The 21,386-nt window shown below is 39.0% G+C and overlaps 2 protein-coding genes across 5 annotated transcripts in view; one reads left to right on the top strand and one right to left on the bottom strand.

Annotated features, from left to right (window-relative positions):
* The window catches only part of LOC6040165 (thialysine N-epsilon-acetyltransferase), a 62,341-nt gene that overhangs the window by 19,144 nt on the left and 21,811 nt on the right, over positions 1–21,386 (top strand). The window contains exon 1 of one of the 2 annotated variants that reach the window (XM_038266058.1): positions 11,405–11,526. The exons of the other annotated variant lie outside the window; for it this stretch is intronic. Coding sequence (XP_038121986.1) covers positions 11,506–11,526 — 21 coding nt within the window. The 5' untranslated portion in view covers positions 11,405–11,505. Of the gene's footprint in view, positions 1–11,404; positions 11,527–21,386 lie in introns of those variants that run through there. 2 annotated transcript variants of the gene reach the window in all.
* The window catches only part of LOC6040162 (box A-binding factor), a 44,490-nt gene that overhangs the window by 11,188 nt on the left and 11,916 nt on the right, over positions 1–21,386 (bottom strand). For all 3 annotated transcript variants that reach the window (XM_038266048.1, XM_038266049.1, XM_038266050.1), the window contains exon 2: positions 9,379–10,840. In XM_038266048.1, coding sequence (XP_038121976.1) covers positions 9,379–10,840 — 1,462 coding nt within the window. The remainder of the gene's footprint in view (positions 1–9,378; positions 10,841–21,386) is intronic.

Genomic DNA, 21,386 nt, shown 5'->3' with positions numbered 1-21,386 from the left:
AGGATCATTTAATATTAGACCTAAGTAAAATTTAAAAAAAAACACACACACACAATATTTAGTGCATTGTGAAATGACGCACAAAACTAGCTGAATGTTTATTTTAAACTTAGAAATGTCAAGGCTGTTACGGGAGACGTGGATTTTGCAGGATTTATAAAATTTTAATTTATTTTCTCTTATTGACTTGAACAAAATTAAATGTACATTACATTTTTAAAAGGGATCATCCATAAACCACGTGGACACTTTTTTGGGAATCTGTTACCCCCCCCCCCCCTCGTGGACAATTGTCCATACAAAAAAACTTTTTTGTATGGATCGTGGACAATCGCCATACCCCCCCCCCCCCCCAAGCGTCCACGTGGTTTATGGATGGTCCCAAAGGAAATCATTTTATTATTAATTTCACAGAATGCTTTTCTTAATTAAAATGTTTTCTACAAAAATATAAATATATCAAAACAACTCATCATTATACTTTCATAACCTTGAATAACTCAAAAAGGTTGTTGTTCTTGTTGATTTTATTAACGTCAATTGTAAATATTGAGTTTTTCTGGAAAAGGTCCAATAAACACAGGAAACCTCATAGTTTGTAGGTCATTTAAAACTCTAGAAATCTAAATTGTTTTTGTCAATTCCATACCATTCGTTTTCCGAAACAAACAAAACACGTTTTGAATTAAATTTTATTTTTTTATTTTGATTGTATTGTTTAAAGAACGATACAAACATGTATTTTTTAAATTGTCCTGAGTCACTTTTTTAATATAAAAAGATCTATTTAAATTTAAATCAACTTACTTCATGGTAAAAAATATTTTTGCTGTTGGTTTTTCAATAAATAACACATATTTTTAATTTTTTCCAGCTTGCCCAGGTATTTTGTCACATGTTTTATATGAAAAACCAAATAGCTTCTCGTAAATGTAAAGTTAAATATTTGAATTTATTGATTTTTCAAACAATTCAGATCATTTAAACATTTTTGATCTTTGCAATTTTTCCAACAAAGTTACAAATTAAGTATCAAAAACATGGCCAAACAAACAAACATCAACAATTTTCAAAATACACTATCAAAGATGAGGGGAGACTTGTGTTCATCAGAATCTAATTTTGAAATTTTGCATTGTTTTGTTTCTACTTAAGAGCACAAAGCTCAACCTGGCTTAAGCAATGATTTCTTACCAAATTTTGAATCAAAAGCTAGTCAAAAAATTATTGAAAACAATTTCGTTCGAATTAACCAAGGTTTTTGGTCTCTTGGTCACTTTTTACTCACACTCGGAAATCCATGAATTGCTTTTGTTGATCTTCTTCACTTAGTATCTTTGTTATAGTTCATGTATTTAGTCAAATCATGATTCTAAGCTCATTGCCACTATCGTTCAGTTCATTTTCACATTTCCCTTCTTGAACACACTTGTCAACACAAACGACTCCACCAAACGCCAACACGCGTCCAGCACCTCCGATAGTCAACTTATCACTGCCGATCCCGCGCTACTTGAACTGCTCCTGGTTCCAGCATAAGCCACCGATCTCCTCTTTTCGCCACGAAAAGTGGGCCGTTTTTCCGCAAACCAGACCGACTCTCCCAAACCCGACCGAACTGACTGAACTGACCCAAACCACCCCGCTGGGCCGACTAGTGCTGGCCCAGCTGTGACTGACAACCCTTACCCGACTCTGGCCGCGGACGCGCACGTGACTTTTGGCCTGTTTTGGCGCAAAGGTGCGTTGCTGCATTTGCGAGAGTTGGCCCCGTCTAAGATTGTCCCACTGCGCTGCGCTGGTGAGGTTCTGGGAGACTAGCAACTGCAGGTTGGCGGTTTGGGACGGTTGGGGTGAAATAGACCTCTGAAGAATGGCCGGGAGATGTTTGCTTTTTAAGTCAACAAGACTTGGAACGCTTTAGTCTGAGATGACCATGGGACCCCAAAGTCCCAAACCACATGCATAACAATAAGCATGACCGAGGTGGAGCGACCATTCTCAGTTTTCATCAGTTATGCAATGTTGTGCTGGCTTTTGTCACGATTTTAAATTAGAACGAGCGGCACGTGTAAGACTGGGGTCTATGTTTTGTCCAAACACGCTGAACCGGGCTTGGTCTGAATGGACGGATGATATAACAGCAAAAAAATGGGCGTTTTGAGGTTGAATCGATATGTAAAGCATAAGGCTTGACATCTTTCTGAACTACAAGCTACAGAGTACAGAGTTCATCTCTGCAAAACAACCGTATCTCTTCTGAACTTTAATCTACTCGAGAATCCTCGCCCATCGATGTAGATGTTGCCAGGGGCATAAAAATAAATCCCAGTCCGGCAATTGTGAGGCGATTGTTAAACCAATAACTTCCCATCACCATCTCATCCCCGCAAGCCACTTGTGGTGGATCGAAATCCCACCGGAGCGTAACGGGCATACGTGCCGATCGTACAGCAATTAAAGAAGAAGCCAGCAGAACTCGCCGAAGAATTCTGGCGCTGGAAATCAAAACAAAATCGAGCCACTTATCAGGACCCCGGACAGCCACCACCCGAAGGTCACGGAACAATGATCGCGCACTACGGCGCGCAGAGGTGATCTACCGTGAAGTACTGTAAATAGTAGGAAACGCCGTCTTATCAGACTTTCGCTGAACTTTTGACAGCGGTCTTGTTGTTTTGTTTTCAGGTGTTTTGCGCTCAAAGATATTCGAACTATTGCTTCACCTTAATATTGACCTAAGCCCTCAGACTGGGACGAGACGAGTGAGGGCATTTTGCTCTCAGATTCATTCATTTTCAAAAATGTTAGTAAAAGTTTGAGTCCCGAGACCATGGTCTCAAAAATTGAGTGTCTTAACTTTACACCACACATTTTTTATTGGTGTGCGTAATCGGTAATTCGAAAGCATAACCCTCTCGAAATGACGAAAGGCTCTCAGACAAATTTGAGGCCATTTTTCTCTCGGCCATCTGCTGTGGTTGTTCAAGATCAGTAAATTTTGGGCTTTTTCTGTGTAAGGAAATCTCTGACTTTAAATGTAGAACAAAATCGAGCGAGGAAGTGTTATATGATAGTCTTAACAGTTTTTCAAGATCATATTACAGAGGTACAGAGTTTCGTTTCATCGTCTGCACCGTAAAACCCCGTCGAGTAACACAGCCAAGCGCAAAGTTGACAATTTAGCACGAATAGTAAAATACCGTAAAGACGGGAACGAAAGCACGACTTACAAGTTTTCATTATTGGCTGGCATTAACTGCTCTCCTAAGCAACTCTTGCTTACATCTGCTCAGATTCGACTTACGAACACTCCAGCTATTGTTATGCAACCGCACTAAAAGACCATAATGAGTCGTTGAAACACCCACGTCGGCGGAATTCATCGCATTCTTCCAGCGCGGCTAACCACACAGCTATTCAAACCGCGAAAACCACGCCATTGAGCGCTGCGCTGCTCCCGAATTGTGGACTTTTTTTTGTATCAGAACCAACTCGGCCGGTTATTTCAACTTCCAGGAAAAGGTCGCGTGTCGCCGTTTGCCAAGTCGCGTACAGCGATGTTTACAGTTCTCTCCCGCTAGGCATAGGAAATCCCACATCCAGCGTAAATAAGACGCGTCCAACATTGCTGAGCTAAGGTGTTGGAGTTTATGGGCGCGACGGTTGACGTTCTGTTTCGATTTATTATTTCTAGCCCCCCTTTTCTAAGAGTGTGTGACGAATTACGGGAAATTGGATTCAAACAGCCGCTTTCGAACACATATAGCTAAATTCCAAAGTGTGCGCGCGAAAAGGTCACATTACATCCAGAAACATAATGTTCTGCAAGGCTGAAGAAAATGGCAATATCATGTCTGGAGTGCGGTGCCAAGTGACGACACGACACCTGACGGTCAACATACATTTTCTGAAGAAATATGTTTGAAACTAGGAAGCAAGTTCACATTTCAATGCTGTTGCTAGGGGAATATTAGAGTTTTGTCCAAACGTACCTATAGAACCGAACGCTACCTCCTTACAGGCTTTCATCGGCTTTCATCGTTTAAGTTGCGCCAAAAATAATTTTGATGATTTAGTTCAGAAAATAACTTACGTTGTCGTCAAGGGGAGTACAGTTCAGACTCGATTACACGAAGTCCTCGGAAAAATTTCGTCGTCTTAGTTATGACGGTCGACCCACAAACTACAGTTAAACCTCGCACAGGGCGCAGGCGTTACGCATTATATTTTGTCGATTTCTCTAAAACTAAATAATATTTTTGCAATCTCTTCAAAGCTAATTGTAGATTGGGACAAGACGAACAGATTGCTTCAAAAAGATTTCAAAAATATTTTGTCGTTTTAGAGTAATCGAAGAAATACAAAGCGTAACCCGGGCAGACGGTAATAACAAAATTAATAATATTTCAATAACAAATCCTGTTAAAATAACAAAAAGTGTTATTATTTTAACCTGAAGTTCAACTTCAAGAAGAAAAAATAATAACAGTTTCTGATAAAATAACAAAATTTGGTATTGAAGTGATATTATATTGAAAATGTTTAATAACACGCCAATAAGAGGAAATGTTATACATTTCAAAAACTCTCCTAATAACAAAATTTGTTATTCGTTCGGTATACTGACTTAGAAATAAAATTACCACAAATCGCACAAATGGAAAAGTTTCTAAGTGTCCATAACACAATCTGTTATTATTTTTCTTTTGTTAAATATGTTTAGATCTTTGGGATAATTTTGTCTAATTTCGTCGGGGTCAATATTTTGGCCATGAAATGGGGTCCTTAAGCTAAAATTATTCTAAAAAGTTGAAATTTTGGAAGTTGATTTTTAAATTATTTGATATACCCCTAAGGGACTTTGTTAAAATTGGCTAGAACTATGGGATAATTTTGACCAATTTCGTCAGGGTAATTATTTTGGCCATGAAATGGGGTCCTTAAGCTAAAATTATTCTAAAAGTTGAATTTTTAAAAGTTGATTTTTTAATTATTTGATATACCCCCTAAAGGACTTAGTTTAAAATGGTTAGAACTATGGGATAATTTTGACCAATTTCGTCGGGGTCATTACTTTGGCCATGAAATGGGGTCCTTAAGCTAAAATTATTCTAAAAGGTTGAAATTTTGAAAGTTGATTTTTCAAATTATTTGATATACCTCCTAAAGGACTTAGTTTAAAATAGTTAGAACTATGGGATAATTTTGACCAATTTCGTCAGGGTCATTATTTTGGTCATGAAATGGGGGCCTAAAGCTAAAATTATTCTAAAAAGTTGAAATTTTGAAAGTTGATTTTTTTTAATTATTTGGTATACCCCCTAAAGGACTTAGTTTAAAATGGTTAGAACTACGGGATAATTTTGACCAATTTCGTCGGGGTCAATATTTTGGCCATGAAATGGGGTCCTTAAGCTAAAATTATTCTTAAAAGTTGAAATTTTGAAAGTTGATTTTTTTTAATTATTTGATATACCCCCTAAGGGACTTAGTTTAAAATGGTTAGAACTATGGGATAATTTTGACCAATTTCGTCAGGGTCATTATTTTGGTCATGAAATGGGGTCCTTAAGCTAAAATTATTCTAAAAGCTGAAATTTTGAAATTTGATTTTTAATTATTTGATATACCCCTAAGGGATTTTACTAAAATTGGCTAGAACTATGAAATAATTTTGACCAATTTCATCAGGGTCATTATTTCACCATGAAATAGGGTTTCAAGCTAAAATTAATCCGATAAATTAACTTTTGAGAGTTCTTTTTTTTTATTTTGTTATATTCCCTAACGGAATTGATTTATTTATTGAGAATTTTTGAAGTGTGAATAACAAAAACTGTTATTATTTTCACAGAGCCAGGAAGTCGGAGCTGACGTTGAAGTTCGAGCTGGAGTGTGACCTCGGAGACTGCATCGGATTCATCTAATTTTCAGCAACTTTTACTTGGAGTCGGAATCTGTGAAGTCGGGTATTTTGGAGAGCTAAAGTCGTCGTTGACGTCATATCCTGCATCCAGAGTCGGAGTTGTCTTCAAAGTATGGATTCAAAGTCGCTTGGAGGTACCCGACTCTGCAGCCCTGACTAGTACAGAGGAGTTATGGCAACTGCAGGTTTATTTGCAAATTACAAATAAACCAAAACAATAACTTTTTTTGTTATGGAGACATACCAGTTCAATAACATTTTTTGTTATTATGCTGCTCCACCTCTCCGCACAAAATAACAAATCTTGTTATTCCTTCATGATTCCTTCTGTGCAGGGTTGCCACATTTGATTCTGTATTTTTGAGGGTCAAAAATCTGTATATCTGTATCAGGGGGACGAAAATCTGTATTTGGAATCTGTATTGACATTTCTCAACAATTTTTCAAAAAACAAAATATTTAAAATTGTTTTTTAATGCATAAAAATGCTCTACAATCTAAAATTTAATGTTTGGGCTCATCGAGCAATTGAAAAAAAAAAATATTTAAAGAATTAAAATTATTTGATTTTAATAAAAAATAGGGAAAATCTGTATATCTGTATGTTTTTCTTAAAATCTGTATTTCTTTATATACAGATTCTGTATGACCTCATCACCTCAAAAATCTGTAAAATACAGATAAATCTGTATTTGTGGCAACCCTGCTTCTGTGTTATTGGTTTGTTATTGCAATAACAACATAATAACAGTTTAAGTTATTCTTCGAACAAATCTTTGTTATTGATTTTTGTTATTTTAACAACTAATCCGATCATCCCAATAACATATTTCGATCTTCTCACAATATCAAAAACTGACCTTCCCAAGTTATTTCCGTCTGCTCGGGAACGCCTGCGCACTATGCGAGGTTTAACTGTACTCTAAAATGATTTACAATTTTTAAATCCAAGATGGTGGCCAAAATGGCGATGATACACTAAAACCCCCGATTACGCTCAGGCGTTACGCTTTTTGATAGGTTGATTTCTCGAAATCAGTGTAATGTTTCTACATTTTTTTTAAATCAATTTGTAGATCTGCACAAGACGTATAAATTGCTTTAAAAAGATTGCAAAAATGTCGCGTCGTTTCAGAGAAATCGACGAAATACAAAGCGTAACGCCTGAGCGTAATCGGGGGTTTTAGTGTAACATGTTGAAAAATTAGTTTTTCAATTCAAATATTCAAATTTGACTTAACTCGATAAACAGAACTCGAATTTGATATAAGATAATAAAAAATATGATAAAAAAGTTTTTGGTCGTTATTCGATTATCTGAAGTCTCATACAAACCTTCGGATAAACAAACTTCGGATAATCGAAACTTCGCATAATCGAGTCTGTACTGTATATCGGAACTATACTCTGTTACAGACTACAGTTTTATGAGCTTTGTAATTTGTTTGTAATTTAGGGAAGGCGACCTATGACATTGTGTTAAGAAATAGCCACTGAATCCGCTGATCTTTTTTTCTTTATTCACAGATCAGCAAGCCAAACAAAATATCGTCGTCGTTTTTAATTGTTTACATCGCATCGTATAGTTTTTGTTTATTCAAGGTCAAAACGCGTTTATCTCGTCACGTCAAAAAGCAACGTATGATGGCCTATCTACAATCACTTAGCTTAGAAAATTGCACTTAGCTTAGGAATTTGATTCAATGGAATTTGATCTGATCTTCTTCAATGGTAAAGTAATCTAAGCAAAAACTTTATGTATGGTTTGGAAAATTTCAAAATCTACGGTAAGCTGACGTTTTTATCCCGGGCAGACGGTAATAACAAATTCATGCCATTTCAATAACAAATTCTGTTAAAATAACAAAAATTGTTATGGAATCTTCTTGAAAAATCCATTTTTGCAGTTTAATAACGGCTAATGTTATCAAAACAAAATTTGTTATTGGTCTGATAGTGGTAGAAATCCAAAACAACTTGGGAATAACATTTTTTGTTATGGAAAAATAACTCCAACTGTTATTAGGATGATACGATAAGTTGTTAAATTAACAAAAAATATTAACAAAGATTTGTTCGAGGAATAACTAAAAATGGTATTAATCTGTTATTACAATAATAATCCAATAACAAAAAAAAATCATAACGCCGAATAACAAATCCTGCTATAAATAACATAAAATGTTATTGGCCTTGTATTATTAAATATGAAAAAATGTTATTCCCAAGTTATTTCCGTCTGCTCGGGATATCAAAGGTTGCACAGCAACAAATATCAAGCCAGCATGCTTTCTAAGTTGATTGTAGATGACGGCTGTAAGTTGCATACTTTTTTGACGCAGGACTATTGATTCGAAAATTTTACTATTCTAAGCTAAGTGATTTCATATAGCACGATCACGTCGACACTTTTAATCATTTATGCAGAAAAATATTTTGACCGATCAATCTGTCCTAGCTTTGATTCTACATATTAATGATGAATATACAGTGGGCTTCCTCGTTGTCGATATTGAAGGGACCGTCGACAGTGGGAGTTATCAAATTATAGAACGAAAAATCAAAGCAATCTATTTGAAGGGACTGAACAATGTATTGAAAGCTGGAACAATATTGAAATCGAGAAGATCGACAGCCAGAGAGTAAACTGTATCAACAAACGTTTTTTTTTTACTTCCACAATAGTCTTTCGCTGTTCGAGCCGGTGTCGGATCAACTAATATTCAACAACGTTGTATGAGAATTGGTTTTTGTTTGAAGGGGGATAAAGTAATGCCAAGTAAAAGACAGTTTAAAAGTAACGTGGAATAAATCTATAAAATATGTTTGGCAGGTTAAGGATTTGGTCCTAATTCCATTCAATTTGCAGTTTCTCAGAAATAAAACAAATAATAAAAGTAAAACACAATTTCTGATGAGAATTCTAGCTTACTTCTTCAAAACAACCAATGCGCCATGGGTTTCTTATGCACATATGACCTTTGGAAAGAGTAACTGAGAATTATTCACCCAATCTTCCTAGTTTTACAAAAATAAGATCGTGCCAAAAAAATCAAACAATCAACGAAATATGTACACAAAATTAGTAAGAAAGGCAAAAAGAATCTGTACCTACTATTCTCTCCTCTAAAGGACTGTAACATTCCTGCTCGATAAAAGCTATTCGTGCCAACTTGGCACCGGGTACAGAGCTGACCAATTTCGCAAACAATTTACCCAACATTTACAACGCGTCACGTACATTTCGATAGCAATTAACGTTCACACAAAACCCAAAGCAAAAAAAAATCAAAGAACAACGAAACGTGATGACAAATTTCATTCTTCAAAGCGTAGAACTTGATCCGCCGTCTCACGGTTTCCGTCATTAACTACGGTCATAAAAATCGAACAGCCCCCCGGTATTGTGTTACACACCAGCGAAACAAAAAAAAAGAGTAGTAACTCACCTGCTGGGAATGGCACCAGCGTGCAGGGCATCGTAGATGCTGGTCCCGTGCTGCATCAGGGCGGTCGTCCCGTGGTCGTGCACCGGCGACGACGACTGGTACATGCTGGAAACGGTCTGCGAGCCGGTGTCACTGCCGCGCGACACGTTGATCAGCTGAGTAAAGTTCGTCAGGCCGGTCTCCAGCTCCTCGTGAGAGTAGCCCGAGGGGCTGCGGGACTCGCCCCCGCTGCTGTTGCCGTTGTGATGTTGATGGTGTTGATGCTGATGTTGCTGCTGCTGCTGTTGCTGGTGGTGATGGTTGAAGTTGATGACACTTTTGTCGTTGTTGTTGTGGTAAAGGCCGGCGCCGTAATCTTTCAGGTCGTGCAGGTCGTGGTGGTGGTGGTGATGCTGCGGCGAGTCCTCGGACAGATCTGCGTGGTGGCCGACCATGGTTCCGTTGGGGGTTGCGGATCCACTGAGTCCTAGATAGTGATCGACGATCGAGCAGTTCTCATCCTTGAGTGTGTCGGCGATCACCTCGTCGATGGCCGAACTGTGCTGGTGGGGATGGCCACCGGCCTGGTGGTGCAAATCGTCCCCAACGTGCTGAGCAAGTCCCCCGGGATAAGTCGGGCACAACGCCAGCAGACTGCTCCTCATGGCGGACGATTCGCTACTAATTGGATTAAGATTTAAGCTCAAATTCGAATGATGGTGCTGCTGCGGTATGTGCGGATTGTGCGAATGATGGCTGTCGTGGTAGCCGGTGTCTCTTTGGTGTTGGTGATTGTGATGGCTTAAGCTGCGCTCGTCACTCTCCGAGTGATGGTCGTGGTGGTGCCGTCCGAGATCAGCTGCCTTGTAGGAAAGATCATAGGGCCAACTGTTGAACGCGGCGGACTCCTGCCCGGGATAGCCAAAGTACGGCACCTGTTGATGCACCAAGCCGGGACTGATAACCGATTGTAGCGTGGAGTACCGCGGCGGGGACGAGTTCAACCCGTGACCCAGCGATTCGTACTTGAGCTCTTGCAACTGCTTAGAACTGGATGTAATCACCGAAGGGGTGTTTACGTGCTCCTCGCTGCTTCGTATCGTTGAGTAAATCATAGAATCACCCGTACTATTCGCACTACTACCACCTACACCTTCACCGTTCGCGAGTTGACCTGATAACGGCTCGGGCTTATCTCCTTCGCCGCCACTACTCACTGCTACCTCACCGTTATCGGAATGTTTACTAGAGGTGGTGTTTTCACTTTCACTAACTTCCTTGCAGTTCGCTCCCGGTTGTTCACCGCTATCGATCGACGCGCACTGATCAATAATCTGCTGCTGCTGCCGGGTCTGCTTAGTCGAGCTGCTGCTACTGCCGCCGTTATCGATGTTATGTTGTGTACTGGCTTGTGGTGACACAACAACTGGTAACTTGAACGCAGCCACGGCCACATCGTACGTCGTCGTATCGTTGGTCCCGTCTGAAACATAAGCACACACAAACAAGGCGAAACATAAGAAACTATAGCAAAGAAAGAGTAACAACTCAGCAGAACTGAGCCGAGAACGGACGGAAGGAGAGAAAACCAACAAGAATCTTGCGGCCAGAGCAGGACGCAACGCGATCGAGACGTTCTATGTACTCGTGATCGTTATACGGACAAAACAACAACATAATGCGATGATCAGTCCTTGGTGAACCTTCAGCAACCAAGCATGAACCCCCACAGAAGTGAATTCACCTCAAACAAAAAGGGGTTTTACGAGGATCATAAAGAAAGAAGCGACCGCTGCAGCAGTGACTCACCCGTTTACTTTCTTTATGATTCATTCGTGCTGAAGAAGCACTTTCTTCACTCACTGTGCTGAACCGAGCGGAGAGTTCCTGTTCATGCGAGTTACGCTCATGCTCGTTCAGTTCAGTAGGTAGTCGTCGCTTGAATTTTTCCCCTTTTTGCTTTTGATGTCGAAGCTCCGCCCCTTCTGGCTGTGTGTCTGAATGAGTGCGAACGAAGCAGGAGGTGAAGCAACAGTGTTCAGAGAGAGAGAGTAGCGAGAAAACGCAAGAGTGTGAGAGGGGGAAGTTGTCTGGTTCTGCTTCTGCGCGATGGTTTTCATATAAAATTGATTGAAGATCGGATCGGACATGATGGTGAACAAGAGGCAGGTAGGTACAGCACAGCATAATTGGCGGCCATGAGTGCGAAGAATGGCAGTGATTGGAGGAACAGGTAGCAATAGCAATGGAGGAAAGAGTTGTATTTTTCTAAGTTTCATAAAATAAAAAAAAATAAAAACATTGTTCTATATTGAGAATGACATAAAAATACAGATCCAAATCCTTTTTATCATTCTTATTGTAATTAAATTGTTCAACATTTAATTTAAATGCATTTTGCCGATTTTGTGTCAATACTATTTCATTTTGACCATTTCTAAACAGTTCCGATTAGTCATAGTTCGATTATCCAAATGTCTCCGCCTCAAAATGCGCTAATAAAGGGCTTGAAGGGATCATCCCTAAACCATGTGGAAGAAACTGGAGGGGATGATTGCATGGTTTATGAATGGTCCCAAAGAACCGATACATACACCCAAAACTGGCAGCGCTAGTCCGAGATAATGATGGTCTCGAGTCGAGAGAATAGTGGTAGCATTCACGGACGCAGAGAACACAGCTCGAGATGGGCGATAGAACTATTCTCTCGAGGTTCATTTGCAAAAAAAGTTCATCCGTCAAACAAAAAACCAAAAGTGTCGACAACGGGAATCGAACCAGAGACCTTTGACAAACCAATCCAATGACTTAGCTGCCTCGGCCACCACAGCTTGGTGACCAAGGAGAAGTCAGAAGTCGATGTATGACACTTGTTGGAGATTTATTGATTCAACTAACGAATGAACTCATTTGTTATGATGGTGTGAGTTGGTACCATTATTCTATCGATTTTGGCACTGAGCCCTCAATAAATTTTGAGAGAACGATTATCTCGACTCTGAATTTTGGGTGTAGTTCACTATATATTAAAAAGTGTGATCGTTAAGCTCAAAGTTTCCAGATTTTGATGCCGGATCTAAGAAATGGTTATGAAAACAGGGCCCGAAACCTAATACAGATTGTGATATCAAAAGACTTTTCCAGTAAGCCATGAACACCAAGGATCTGGTATCCGTAACTCTAGCATAAAACAAATTCGTAAAATTTAAAAAACATTTTGAAGCAGAATTACATTTTTTTTTCAATATTTGATACATCATAAGTTTGTCTATCAACCTATGATATATTAAATATAGGTTCCAGACTTCATTTTCATAAAAAAAACAATCTGTGATTCTGCTCATAAACTCTGAAATCTGATCACTCTAACTCTATCATGAATGATGCACAAGACGACCCGTTGTTAGATAGGTAATCAAACGACCTTCCTGACGAGTCAAAAAAATAAGATCTGGCAACCCTGTCTCATACTATGACCACAAAAGTAATATTTATGAACTTCTATGAAACCAGATTTTAATAATTTGGATGATCGCTCATCTTTGGATTAGCAATTGATAAATCTTTTCCAATTTCATACAACGGATTTTTTTTTAAATCCAGTATAAAGATAATTTCCAATCGCTCCTGTAAGTTTCATAAAGATATTTCATGATTAAAGTAAGTAACAGGCGATTCAAGCTAAACATGTTGCCATGTGCAAAGCAAACTGTCAATCTTTCTGAGTGTTTTTTGTAACACTGAAACAAGTGCTAAAATATCTCGAGATTTGGTGAAATTTGAAGTGAAGACTCTCAAGACATACCACGTGGGCAACGCGAAGCCCGGTTTTAAATCTTGCGCATGTGTGTGTGTGTGTATTTTTTTTTTGTTAGCAGAAAACACAAACGATTTTTGTATAAAAAACAGCAAAATAATCTATATATTGAAAATTCTTGAAAACACTAATTTGGAATGTTTTTCAATTACCTTTCCTTTATTTAGTTTAGCAACAAAATAGTCCCCTGAATTGTTAGCAATTTCATTAATGCTAACAATTCAGGGGACTTTTTAAGTCAACTCAAGATTAGAAAAAATCACATAGGTTTTGATGTATCAATTGCATAGATTAAGTATAAGATTAAAGATTAAGTTTTTTTTAAATTTTCTGAGATAATTTTATGTAAGATTTCGATAAATAAGGTTATTTTTCATTTGAGCAGTTCTCTACGGAATCGGTATTTTTTCATTAATTTTAATTTTTGTATTTTTTAATCCGGCTGAAACTTTTTTGGTACCTTCGGTATGCCAAAAGAAGCCATTTTGCATCATTAGTTCGTTCATATAATTTTCCATACAAATTTGGCAGCTATCAATACAAAAATGATATGTGAAAATTCAAAAATCTGTATCTTTTGAACGAATTTTTTGATCGATTTAGTGTCTTCGGCAAAGTTGTAGGTATGAATATGGACTACACTGAAAAAAATGATACACGGTAATAAAATTTTGATTTTTAATTTCACTTTTTGTCGCGTGGACAATTGCCATACCCCCCCCCCCCCCCTCCCTAAAGTGTCCACGTGGTTTATGGATGGTCCCAAAGATTTTTTGCCCATTCTGGAAATTCCTGAAAAATTGGCATTGGATGTCCTCTAAAACATATAAAAAAATTAAATAAAAATAGTGTTTTTTTGCAAATTAAGTTTTAGTAACAAAAAAATAACCAATTTTTTACCGTGTATCATTTTTTTTCAGTGCGGTCCATATCCAAACCTACAACTTTGCCGAAGACACCAAATCGATCAAAAAATTCTTTCAAAAGAAACAGATTTTTGAAGTTTCACATATCATTTTTGTATGGACAGCTGCCAAATTTGTATGGAAAATTATATGGACAAACTAATTATGCAAAATGGCTTCTTTGGGCATACCAGAGGCACCAACAAAGATTCAGGCGGATTAAAAAATACAAAAAAAAATCGAATGACCGAAATCTTAGAGAATTGCTCATATACGTGAAAACAAAAACAATCACTTTTGGCACTCTTGATCTTGGCGATCTCTTTGGGTAATCTAGGCGCCCGAAGGCTTGAAAGGAGGACACAGAAAACCGCTATCTGCCCGTAATTCCTTCCCACCACGGGATATGAACTAAAGACCATTGGATTATGAGTACATCCACCAACCAGCAACTCTATTGAAGCAGGGTTAGTCGTTTTTTTGTAAGAGTTTATCAAACTAAGGGGTCAGGTGGGCTTTTTATTTACCAAACTAAGGCTGGTATACAAACATTTTTAAAAGTTTTTGCATTTTGAATGCAATTTAAAACACTTTTTCATTCATGTTCATAAGATGTTAATGTGATAAACACGAAATTAAAAATATACTTTGCTTTTGTTTTGCCAAATCTTAATTCTTACTGTGTGTGACTCATTGTTAAAGACATGAAAGTTCATCCACATCTATTTTTTTCGCATAATTGGCACCTGTGGTTAGCAAAATTGTTTTATTGCTCTTCACCTAATCCTGCCAAACCCAACATGACTCATCTCCTTATCTCTTCAAGGCTTGCTGCCACACACCCTACCCTGAGGTCCAGTGATGCTGTGAATGTTTTGTTCAAGCCCTTACAGCGCAAACAATTACTCATGCCAAGCAAACTCAGCTCCGATAACGGAACTCTGTTGTGCAAAGATTGTGATAAACAGCTAGAAATTCTTTCTCTGGCAGTAACATTCCGACGTCATCTCCAAAAGGGGCGTACATACATTTTGCCTGATGAAATCTAGGCGCACATGCGCCCCTTTCTCCGGAATGGCACCGAGTACGCGCGGTCAGACTTATAAATATCCTGCTGATAGTGAGGCCCAACACTGGGACGGAACGGAACGAACAAATGGAATTAATGTGGAAGGCCGTCCCGATGGCCAACGCCCAGAAACAATCCGAATCCCAATGAGAGACGTCTGCGCCGAATTTCGTGTTGGCATCTGGCAAAAGTCCGTTGACGGATTGGCACATGCGCCTGGCAACTCTTCTGCGGTATCGCCAAACTTTACGGGCGCACGTCATGCTGGCTGGGCTGGACATCCAGCAGAGCTCGTAATCTAACTCCACAGTGAAGAGAGAGAGATTGGTAGCTTGAAGGATACATCTGTATACAGGGCAGATAACAAGCGTAAGCTACGTTTCCAAAACAGCATTCGGTGGGCGTCAAGCACGCGATTATGCGGTTCTCTGCCCAAAAGTCACAATAATGAATTATGCATTCAAGTTGATCCTCTGGCGACACATCATCGAGGGTCGGTTAGTTTTTGGCAAGACATAAGCCAGGATATTGTGGAATGAGTTAAGGATATGCAAATCCGCTGACCACTCGAAGGGTATAATACAGCCAGTACTACAAGGCTTAAACTACTAGCATTTGAAAAACATTGAAGATAATCGAGCATTAAATTTTGAAGAATGTTTTGGAAAAGTTTTTTGGTAGATTGATGAATCTGAGCGATGAAAAAGTGGGTCAAGTTTGGGGTCGAATCTCTTTAATTTTCACTTCCAAACTTAAGAGGCAGTAAATATTGCTCGGTTTGTTCTAGAGGTCGTATCGAGGTGCTCCGATTTGGATGAAACTTTCAGCGTTTATTTGTCTATACATGAGATGAACTCATGCCAAATAGCCCTCTACGACAAAGGGAAGTGGGGTAAAACGGGCTTTGAAGTTTGAGGTTGAAAAAACATAAAAAATCTTAAAATTGCTCGCATTTCCGTAAAACTTCATCAATTCCAACTCTCTTAGATGCATTCGAAAGGTCTTTTGAAGCACTTTAAAATGTACCATAGACATCTAGGATTGGTTTGACTTTTTCTCTTAGCTTTTGCAAATTACTGTCAAAAATGGATTTTTTTAAAACCTTAATATCTTTTTGCAACAGTTTCCAACACCCATATTCTCATAGGTCAAACGATAGGAATTTGATCTTGTGATCTTTAGAATACTTTGGTGAAAAAAATGCTTTCCTAGAACAAATCCTGCCATCTTGGCTGCCGAGCAATTCTCTACGAAATCGATCTTTTTTATTCAATTTTATTTTTTATATTTTTTAATTCAGCTGAAACTTTTTTGGTGCCTTTGGTATGCCCAAAGAAGCAATTTTGCATCATTAGTTTGACCATACAAATTTGGCAGCTGCTTATATAAAAATGATTTATGAAAATTCAAAAACCTGTATCTTTTGAAGGAATTTCTTGATCGATTTGGTGTCTTCGCCAAAGTAGGTGTGGATAAGGACTACACTGAAAAAAAATTATGCACGCTAATTTTTTTATTAATTTTTTTTTGTCACTAAAACTTGCTTTGCAAAAAACACCGTTTTTATTTTTTTATGATATGTATTAGGGGACATTAAATGCCCTCTTTGGCCGAGTTACACATTTTTGAATCAAACTGATAAAAAAAAGTATTGAAAAAAAATCAACTTCATTTTTAGCCATTTCAAAAATTCTAAATTTAATATTTATAAATTGACGTTTTCTAAGTCTCACCCAACAACCCAGCATTTTCTAATATCGATATCCTAGAGCGTCCAATTTCCCGGGGTTACAAAATTCCCGGGAAACGAGAAATTTTCAACAAATTTCCCGGGAAATCCCGGGAATTCCCGGGAAATTTGAAATTTAACGAAAATTATTCTAATCCGGTTTCTGATTAATCTTTTGCAAAGAAATTGTATAGAACAGCAACTTTAATGGTCAAAATGAGTGTGAGGATCAATTAATGGCTTGACTGCTTGTTAAAAATCATGCAACTTTGAGAAAATATATAAACTTTCTAATTATTAAATCTTTCAAATCGTCCCAAATGATAGAAAATATTATTAGTATTTTTGTTGAGAAGGATTTATTTAACCCTTTCAGGCCTGATGGGTCATATATGACCCATACCGAAATTCGGTTGTATAAAATCACACAATGCTCAAAACATATAACATTGTTCAGCAAAGTTGTAATTTATGAGTTTCTCTACCTAGGAAAAAATGTTTGAGTGGTTGTTAATGGCCATTTTGACGACCTAGAACATCCTGAAAACCTGAAATTTGGAAACTTCAGAAAATGTTGAAGATAATTCAGGTTTACAACGATTTTTCAAAGCAAATGAAGTTTAGTTATTACCAGTCACATCCTCACGACCATTTGGGACCACTTCGATCCCTTTGGATCTCTTTTGGGATGATCTAGGTCCTCCAAAGTGTCCTGGAATACAGATCTTGGAGTCTACCGCCGTAACAACACGATTCTACCAAGTTTCCGATTATGGATCATATTCAGTGATGTCCCTGGGACCCTTTGGCAACCCTCTGAGCTATGTGGGTCACTTTTGGGATGATCTGGGTCCTCCAAAGTGTCCTGAAATACAGATCTTGGAGTCTACCGCCGTAACAACACGATTCTACCAAGTTTCCGATTATAGTTCATATTCAGTGATGTCCCTGGGACCCTTTGGCAACACTATGAGCTATTTGGATCACTTTTGGGATGTTCTGGGTCCTCCAAAGTGTCCTGGAATACAGATCTTGGAGTCTACCGCCGTAACAACACGATTCTACCAAGTTTCCGATCATGGTTCATATTCAGTGATGTCCCTGGGACCCTTTGGCAACACTATGAGCTATGTGGATCACTTTTGGGATGTTCTGGGTCCTCCAAAGTGTCCTAGAATACAGATCTTGGAGTCTACCGCCGTAACAACACGATTCTACCAAGTTTCCGATCATGGTTCATATTCAGTGATGTCCCTGGGACCCTTTGGCAACACCATGAGCTATGTGGATCACTTTTGGGATGTTCTGGGTCCTCCAAAGTGTCCTGGAATACAGATCTTGGAGTCTACCGCCGTAACAACACGATTCTACCAAGTTTCCAATTATGGTTCATATTCAGTGATGTCCCTGGGACCCATTGGAAACACTATGAGCTATGTGGATCACTTTTGGGATGATCTGAGTCCTCCAAAGTGTCCTAGAATACAGATCTTGGAGTCTACCGCCGTAACAACACGATTCTACCAAGTTTCCGATCATGGTTCATATTCAGTGATGTCCCTGGGACCCTTTGGCAACACTATGAGCTATGTGGATCACTTTTGGGATGTCCTGGGTCATCCAAAGTGTCCAGGAATACAGATCTTGGAGTCTACCGCCGTAACAACACGATTCTACCAAGTTTCCGATTATGGTTCATATTCAGTGATGTCCCTGGAACCTTTTGGCAACCTTCTGAGCTATGTGGATCACTTTTGGGATGATCTGGGTCCTCCAAAGTGTCCTGGAATACAGATCTTGGAGTCTACCGCCGTAACAACAAGATTCTACCAAGTTTCGATTAGGTTCATATTCAGTGATGTCCCTGGGACCCGTTGGAAACACTATGAGCTATGTGGATCATTTTTGGGATGTTCTGGGTCCTCCAAAGTGTCCTGGAATACAGATCTTGGAGTATACCTCCGTAACAACACGATTGTACCAAGTTTCCGATCATGGTTATGAACCATAATCGGAAACTTGGTAAAATCGTGTTGTTACGGCGGTAGACTCCAAGATCTGTATTCCAGGACACTTTGGAGGGCCCAGATCATCCCAAAAGTGATCCACATAGCTCATAGTGTTGCCAAAGGGTCCCAGGGACATCACTGAATATGAACCATAATTGGAAACTTGGTAGAATCGTGTTGTTACGGCGGTAGACTCCAAGATCTGTATTCTAGGACACTTTGGAGGACCCAGAACATCCCAAAAGTGATCCACATAGCTCATGGTGTTGCCAAAGGGTCCCAGGGACATCACTGAATATGAACCATGATCGGAAACTTGGTAGAATCGTGTTGTTACGGCGGTAGACTCCAAGATCTGTATTCCAGGACACTTTGGAGGACCCAGAACATCCCAAAAGTGATCCACATAGCTCATAGTGTTGCCAAAGGGTCCCAGGGACATCACTGAATATGAACCATGATCGGAAACTTGGTAGAATCGTGTTGTTACGGCGGTAGACTCCAAGATCTGTATTCCAGGACACTTTGGAGGACCCAGAACATCCCAAAAGTGATCCACATAGCTCATAGTGTTGCCAACGGGTCCCAGGGACATCACTGAATATGAACCATGATCGAAAACTTGGTAGAATCGTGTTGTTACGGCGGTAGACTCCAAGATCTGTATTCCAGGACACTTTGGAGGGCCCAGATCATCCCAAAAGTGATCCACATAGCTCATAGTGTTGCCAAAGGGTCCCAGGGACATCACTGAATATGAACCATGATCGGAAACTTGGTAGAATCGTGTTGTTACGGCGGTAGACTCCATGTTCTGTATTCTAGGACACTTTGGAGGACCCAGAACATCCCAAAAGTGATCCACATAGCTCATAGTGTTGCCAAAGGGTCCCAGGGACATCACTGAATATGAACCATGATCGGAAACTTGGTAGAATCGTGTTGTTACGGCGGTAGACTCCAAGATCTGTATTCCAAGACACTTTGGAGGACCCAGAACATCCCAAAAGTGATCCACATAGCTCATGGTGTTGCCAAAGGGTCCCAGGGACATCACTGAATATGAACCATGATCGGAAACTTGGTAGAATCGTGTTGTTACGGCGGTAGACTCCAAGATCTGTATTCCAGGACATTTTGGAGGACCCAGAACATCCCAAAAGTGATCCACATAGCTCATAGTGTTGCCAAAGGGTCCCAGGGACATCACTGAATATGAACCATGATCGGAAACTTGGTAGAATCGTGTTGTTACGGCGGTAGACTCCAAGATCTGTATTCCAGGACACTTTGGAGGACCCAGATCATCCCAAAAGTGATCCACATAGCTCATAGTGTTGCCAAAGGGTCCCAGGGACATCACTGAATATGAACCATGATCGAAAACTTGGTAGAATCGTGTTGTTACGGCGGTAGACTCCAAGATCTGTATTCCAGGACACTTTGGAGGGCCCAGATCATCCCAAAAGTGATCCACATAGCTCATAGTGTTGCCAAAGGGTCCCAGGGACATCACTGAATATGAACCATGATCGGAAACTTGGTAGAATCGTGTTGTTACGGCGGTAGACTCCATGATCTGTATTCTAGGACACTTTGGAGGACCCAGAACATCCCAAAAGTGATCCACATAGCTCATAGTGTTGCCAAAGGGTCCCAGGGACATCACTGAATATGAACCATGATTGGAAACTTGGTAGAATCGTGTTGTTACGGCGGTAGACTCCAAGATCTGTATTCCAAGACACTTTGGAGGACCCAGATCATCCCAAAAGTGATCCACATAGCTCATAGTGTTGCCAAAGGGTCCCAGGGACATCACTGAATATGAACCATAATCGGAAACTTGGTAGAATCGTGTTGTTACGGCGGTAGACTCCAAGATCTATATTCCAGGACACTTTGGAGGACCCAGAACGTCCAATAATGAAATGTAACTTTTTTTTGCCTGTTTCTGTTTACTCATGGAAAAAATGAACTACTGGTACCAAAATTGTAGATTAACACAGCTCAGAAAAATTCAGGCCTGAAAGGGTTAAATCAAAGTGTTTGGATAGTGAAAATCTATGCTCCACAACCATAAAATTGCTTTAAAATTTGTCTCTTGTTAAAAAAAACCAACAAATTCAAGTTGTGAATAGATAAATAATCTTTGAATTTACCTTAAAAATCTGATTCCTATCGCTTTTTAACTTGAAACACTTTTTCATGAAATCACAACTCAAAGTTTTCAAATATTTGGAGCGAGTTTTTGAAATATAGTTCCATTCTTTAGTAAATTTCATATGATACGAAGTTGTTTTTAAAGGTTTTTCATGGTTTTATGATATGATTTTAGTTATATGGTATTCAGTCTAATAAATTAATTAGATTAAAATAATTTTGAGTATTTAAAAGTGATTGAAATTCAACGATATTTTTTCATATATAACCCTCTTACGCCCTTGGTAGCTCACGTGCTTCATAAATTTATAACTTCAATCTGCAATTTCTTGAATAC

This window comes from Culex quinquefasciatus, chromosome 3 (assembly GCF_015732765.1).
Source record: "Culex quinquefasciatus strain JHB chromosome 3, VPISU_Cqui_1.0_pri_paternal, whole genome shotgun sequence".
In the NCBI taxonomy this organism is placed as follows: domain Eukaryota; kingdom Metazoa; phylum Arthropoda; class Insecta; order Diptera; family Culicidae; genus Culex; species Culex quinquefasciatus.
This window is presented reverse-complemented; position numbering and strand designations above follow the sequence as displayed.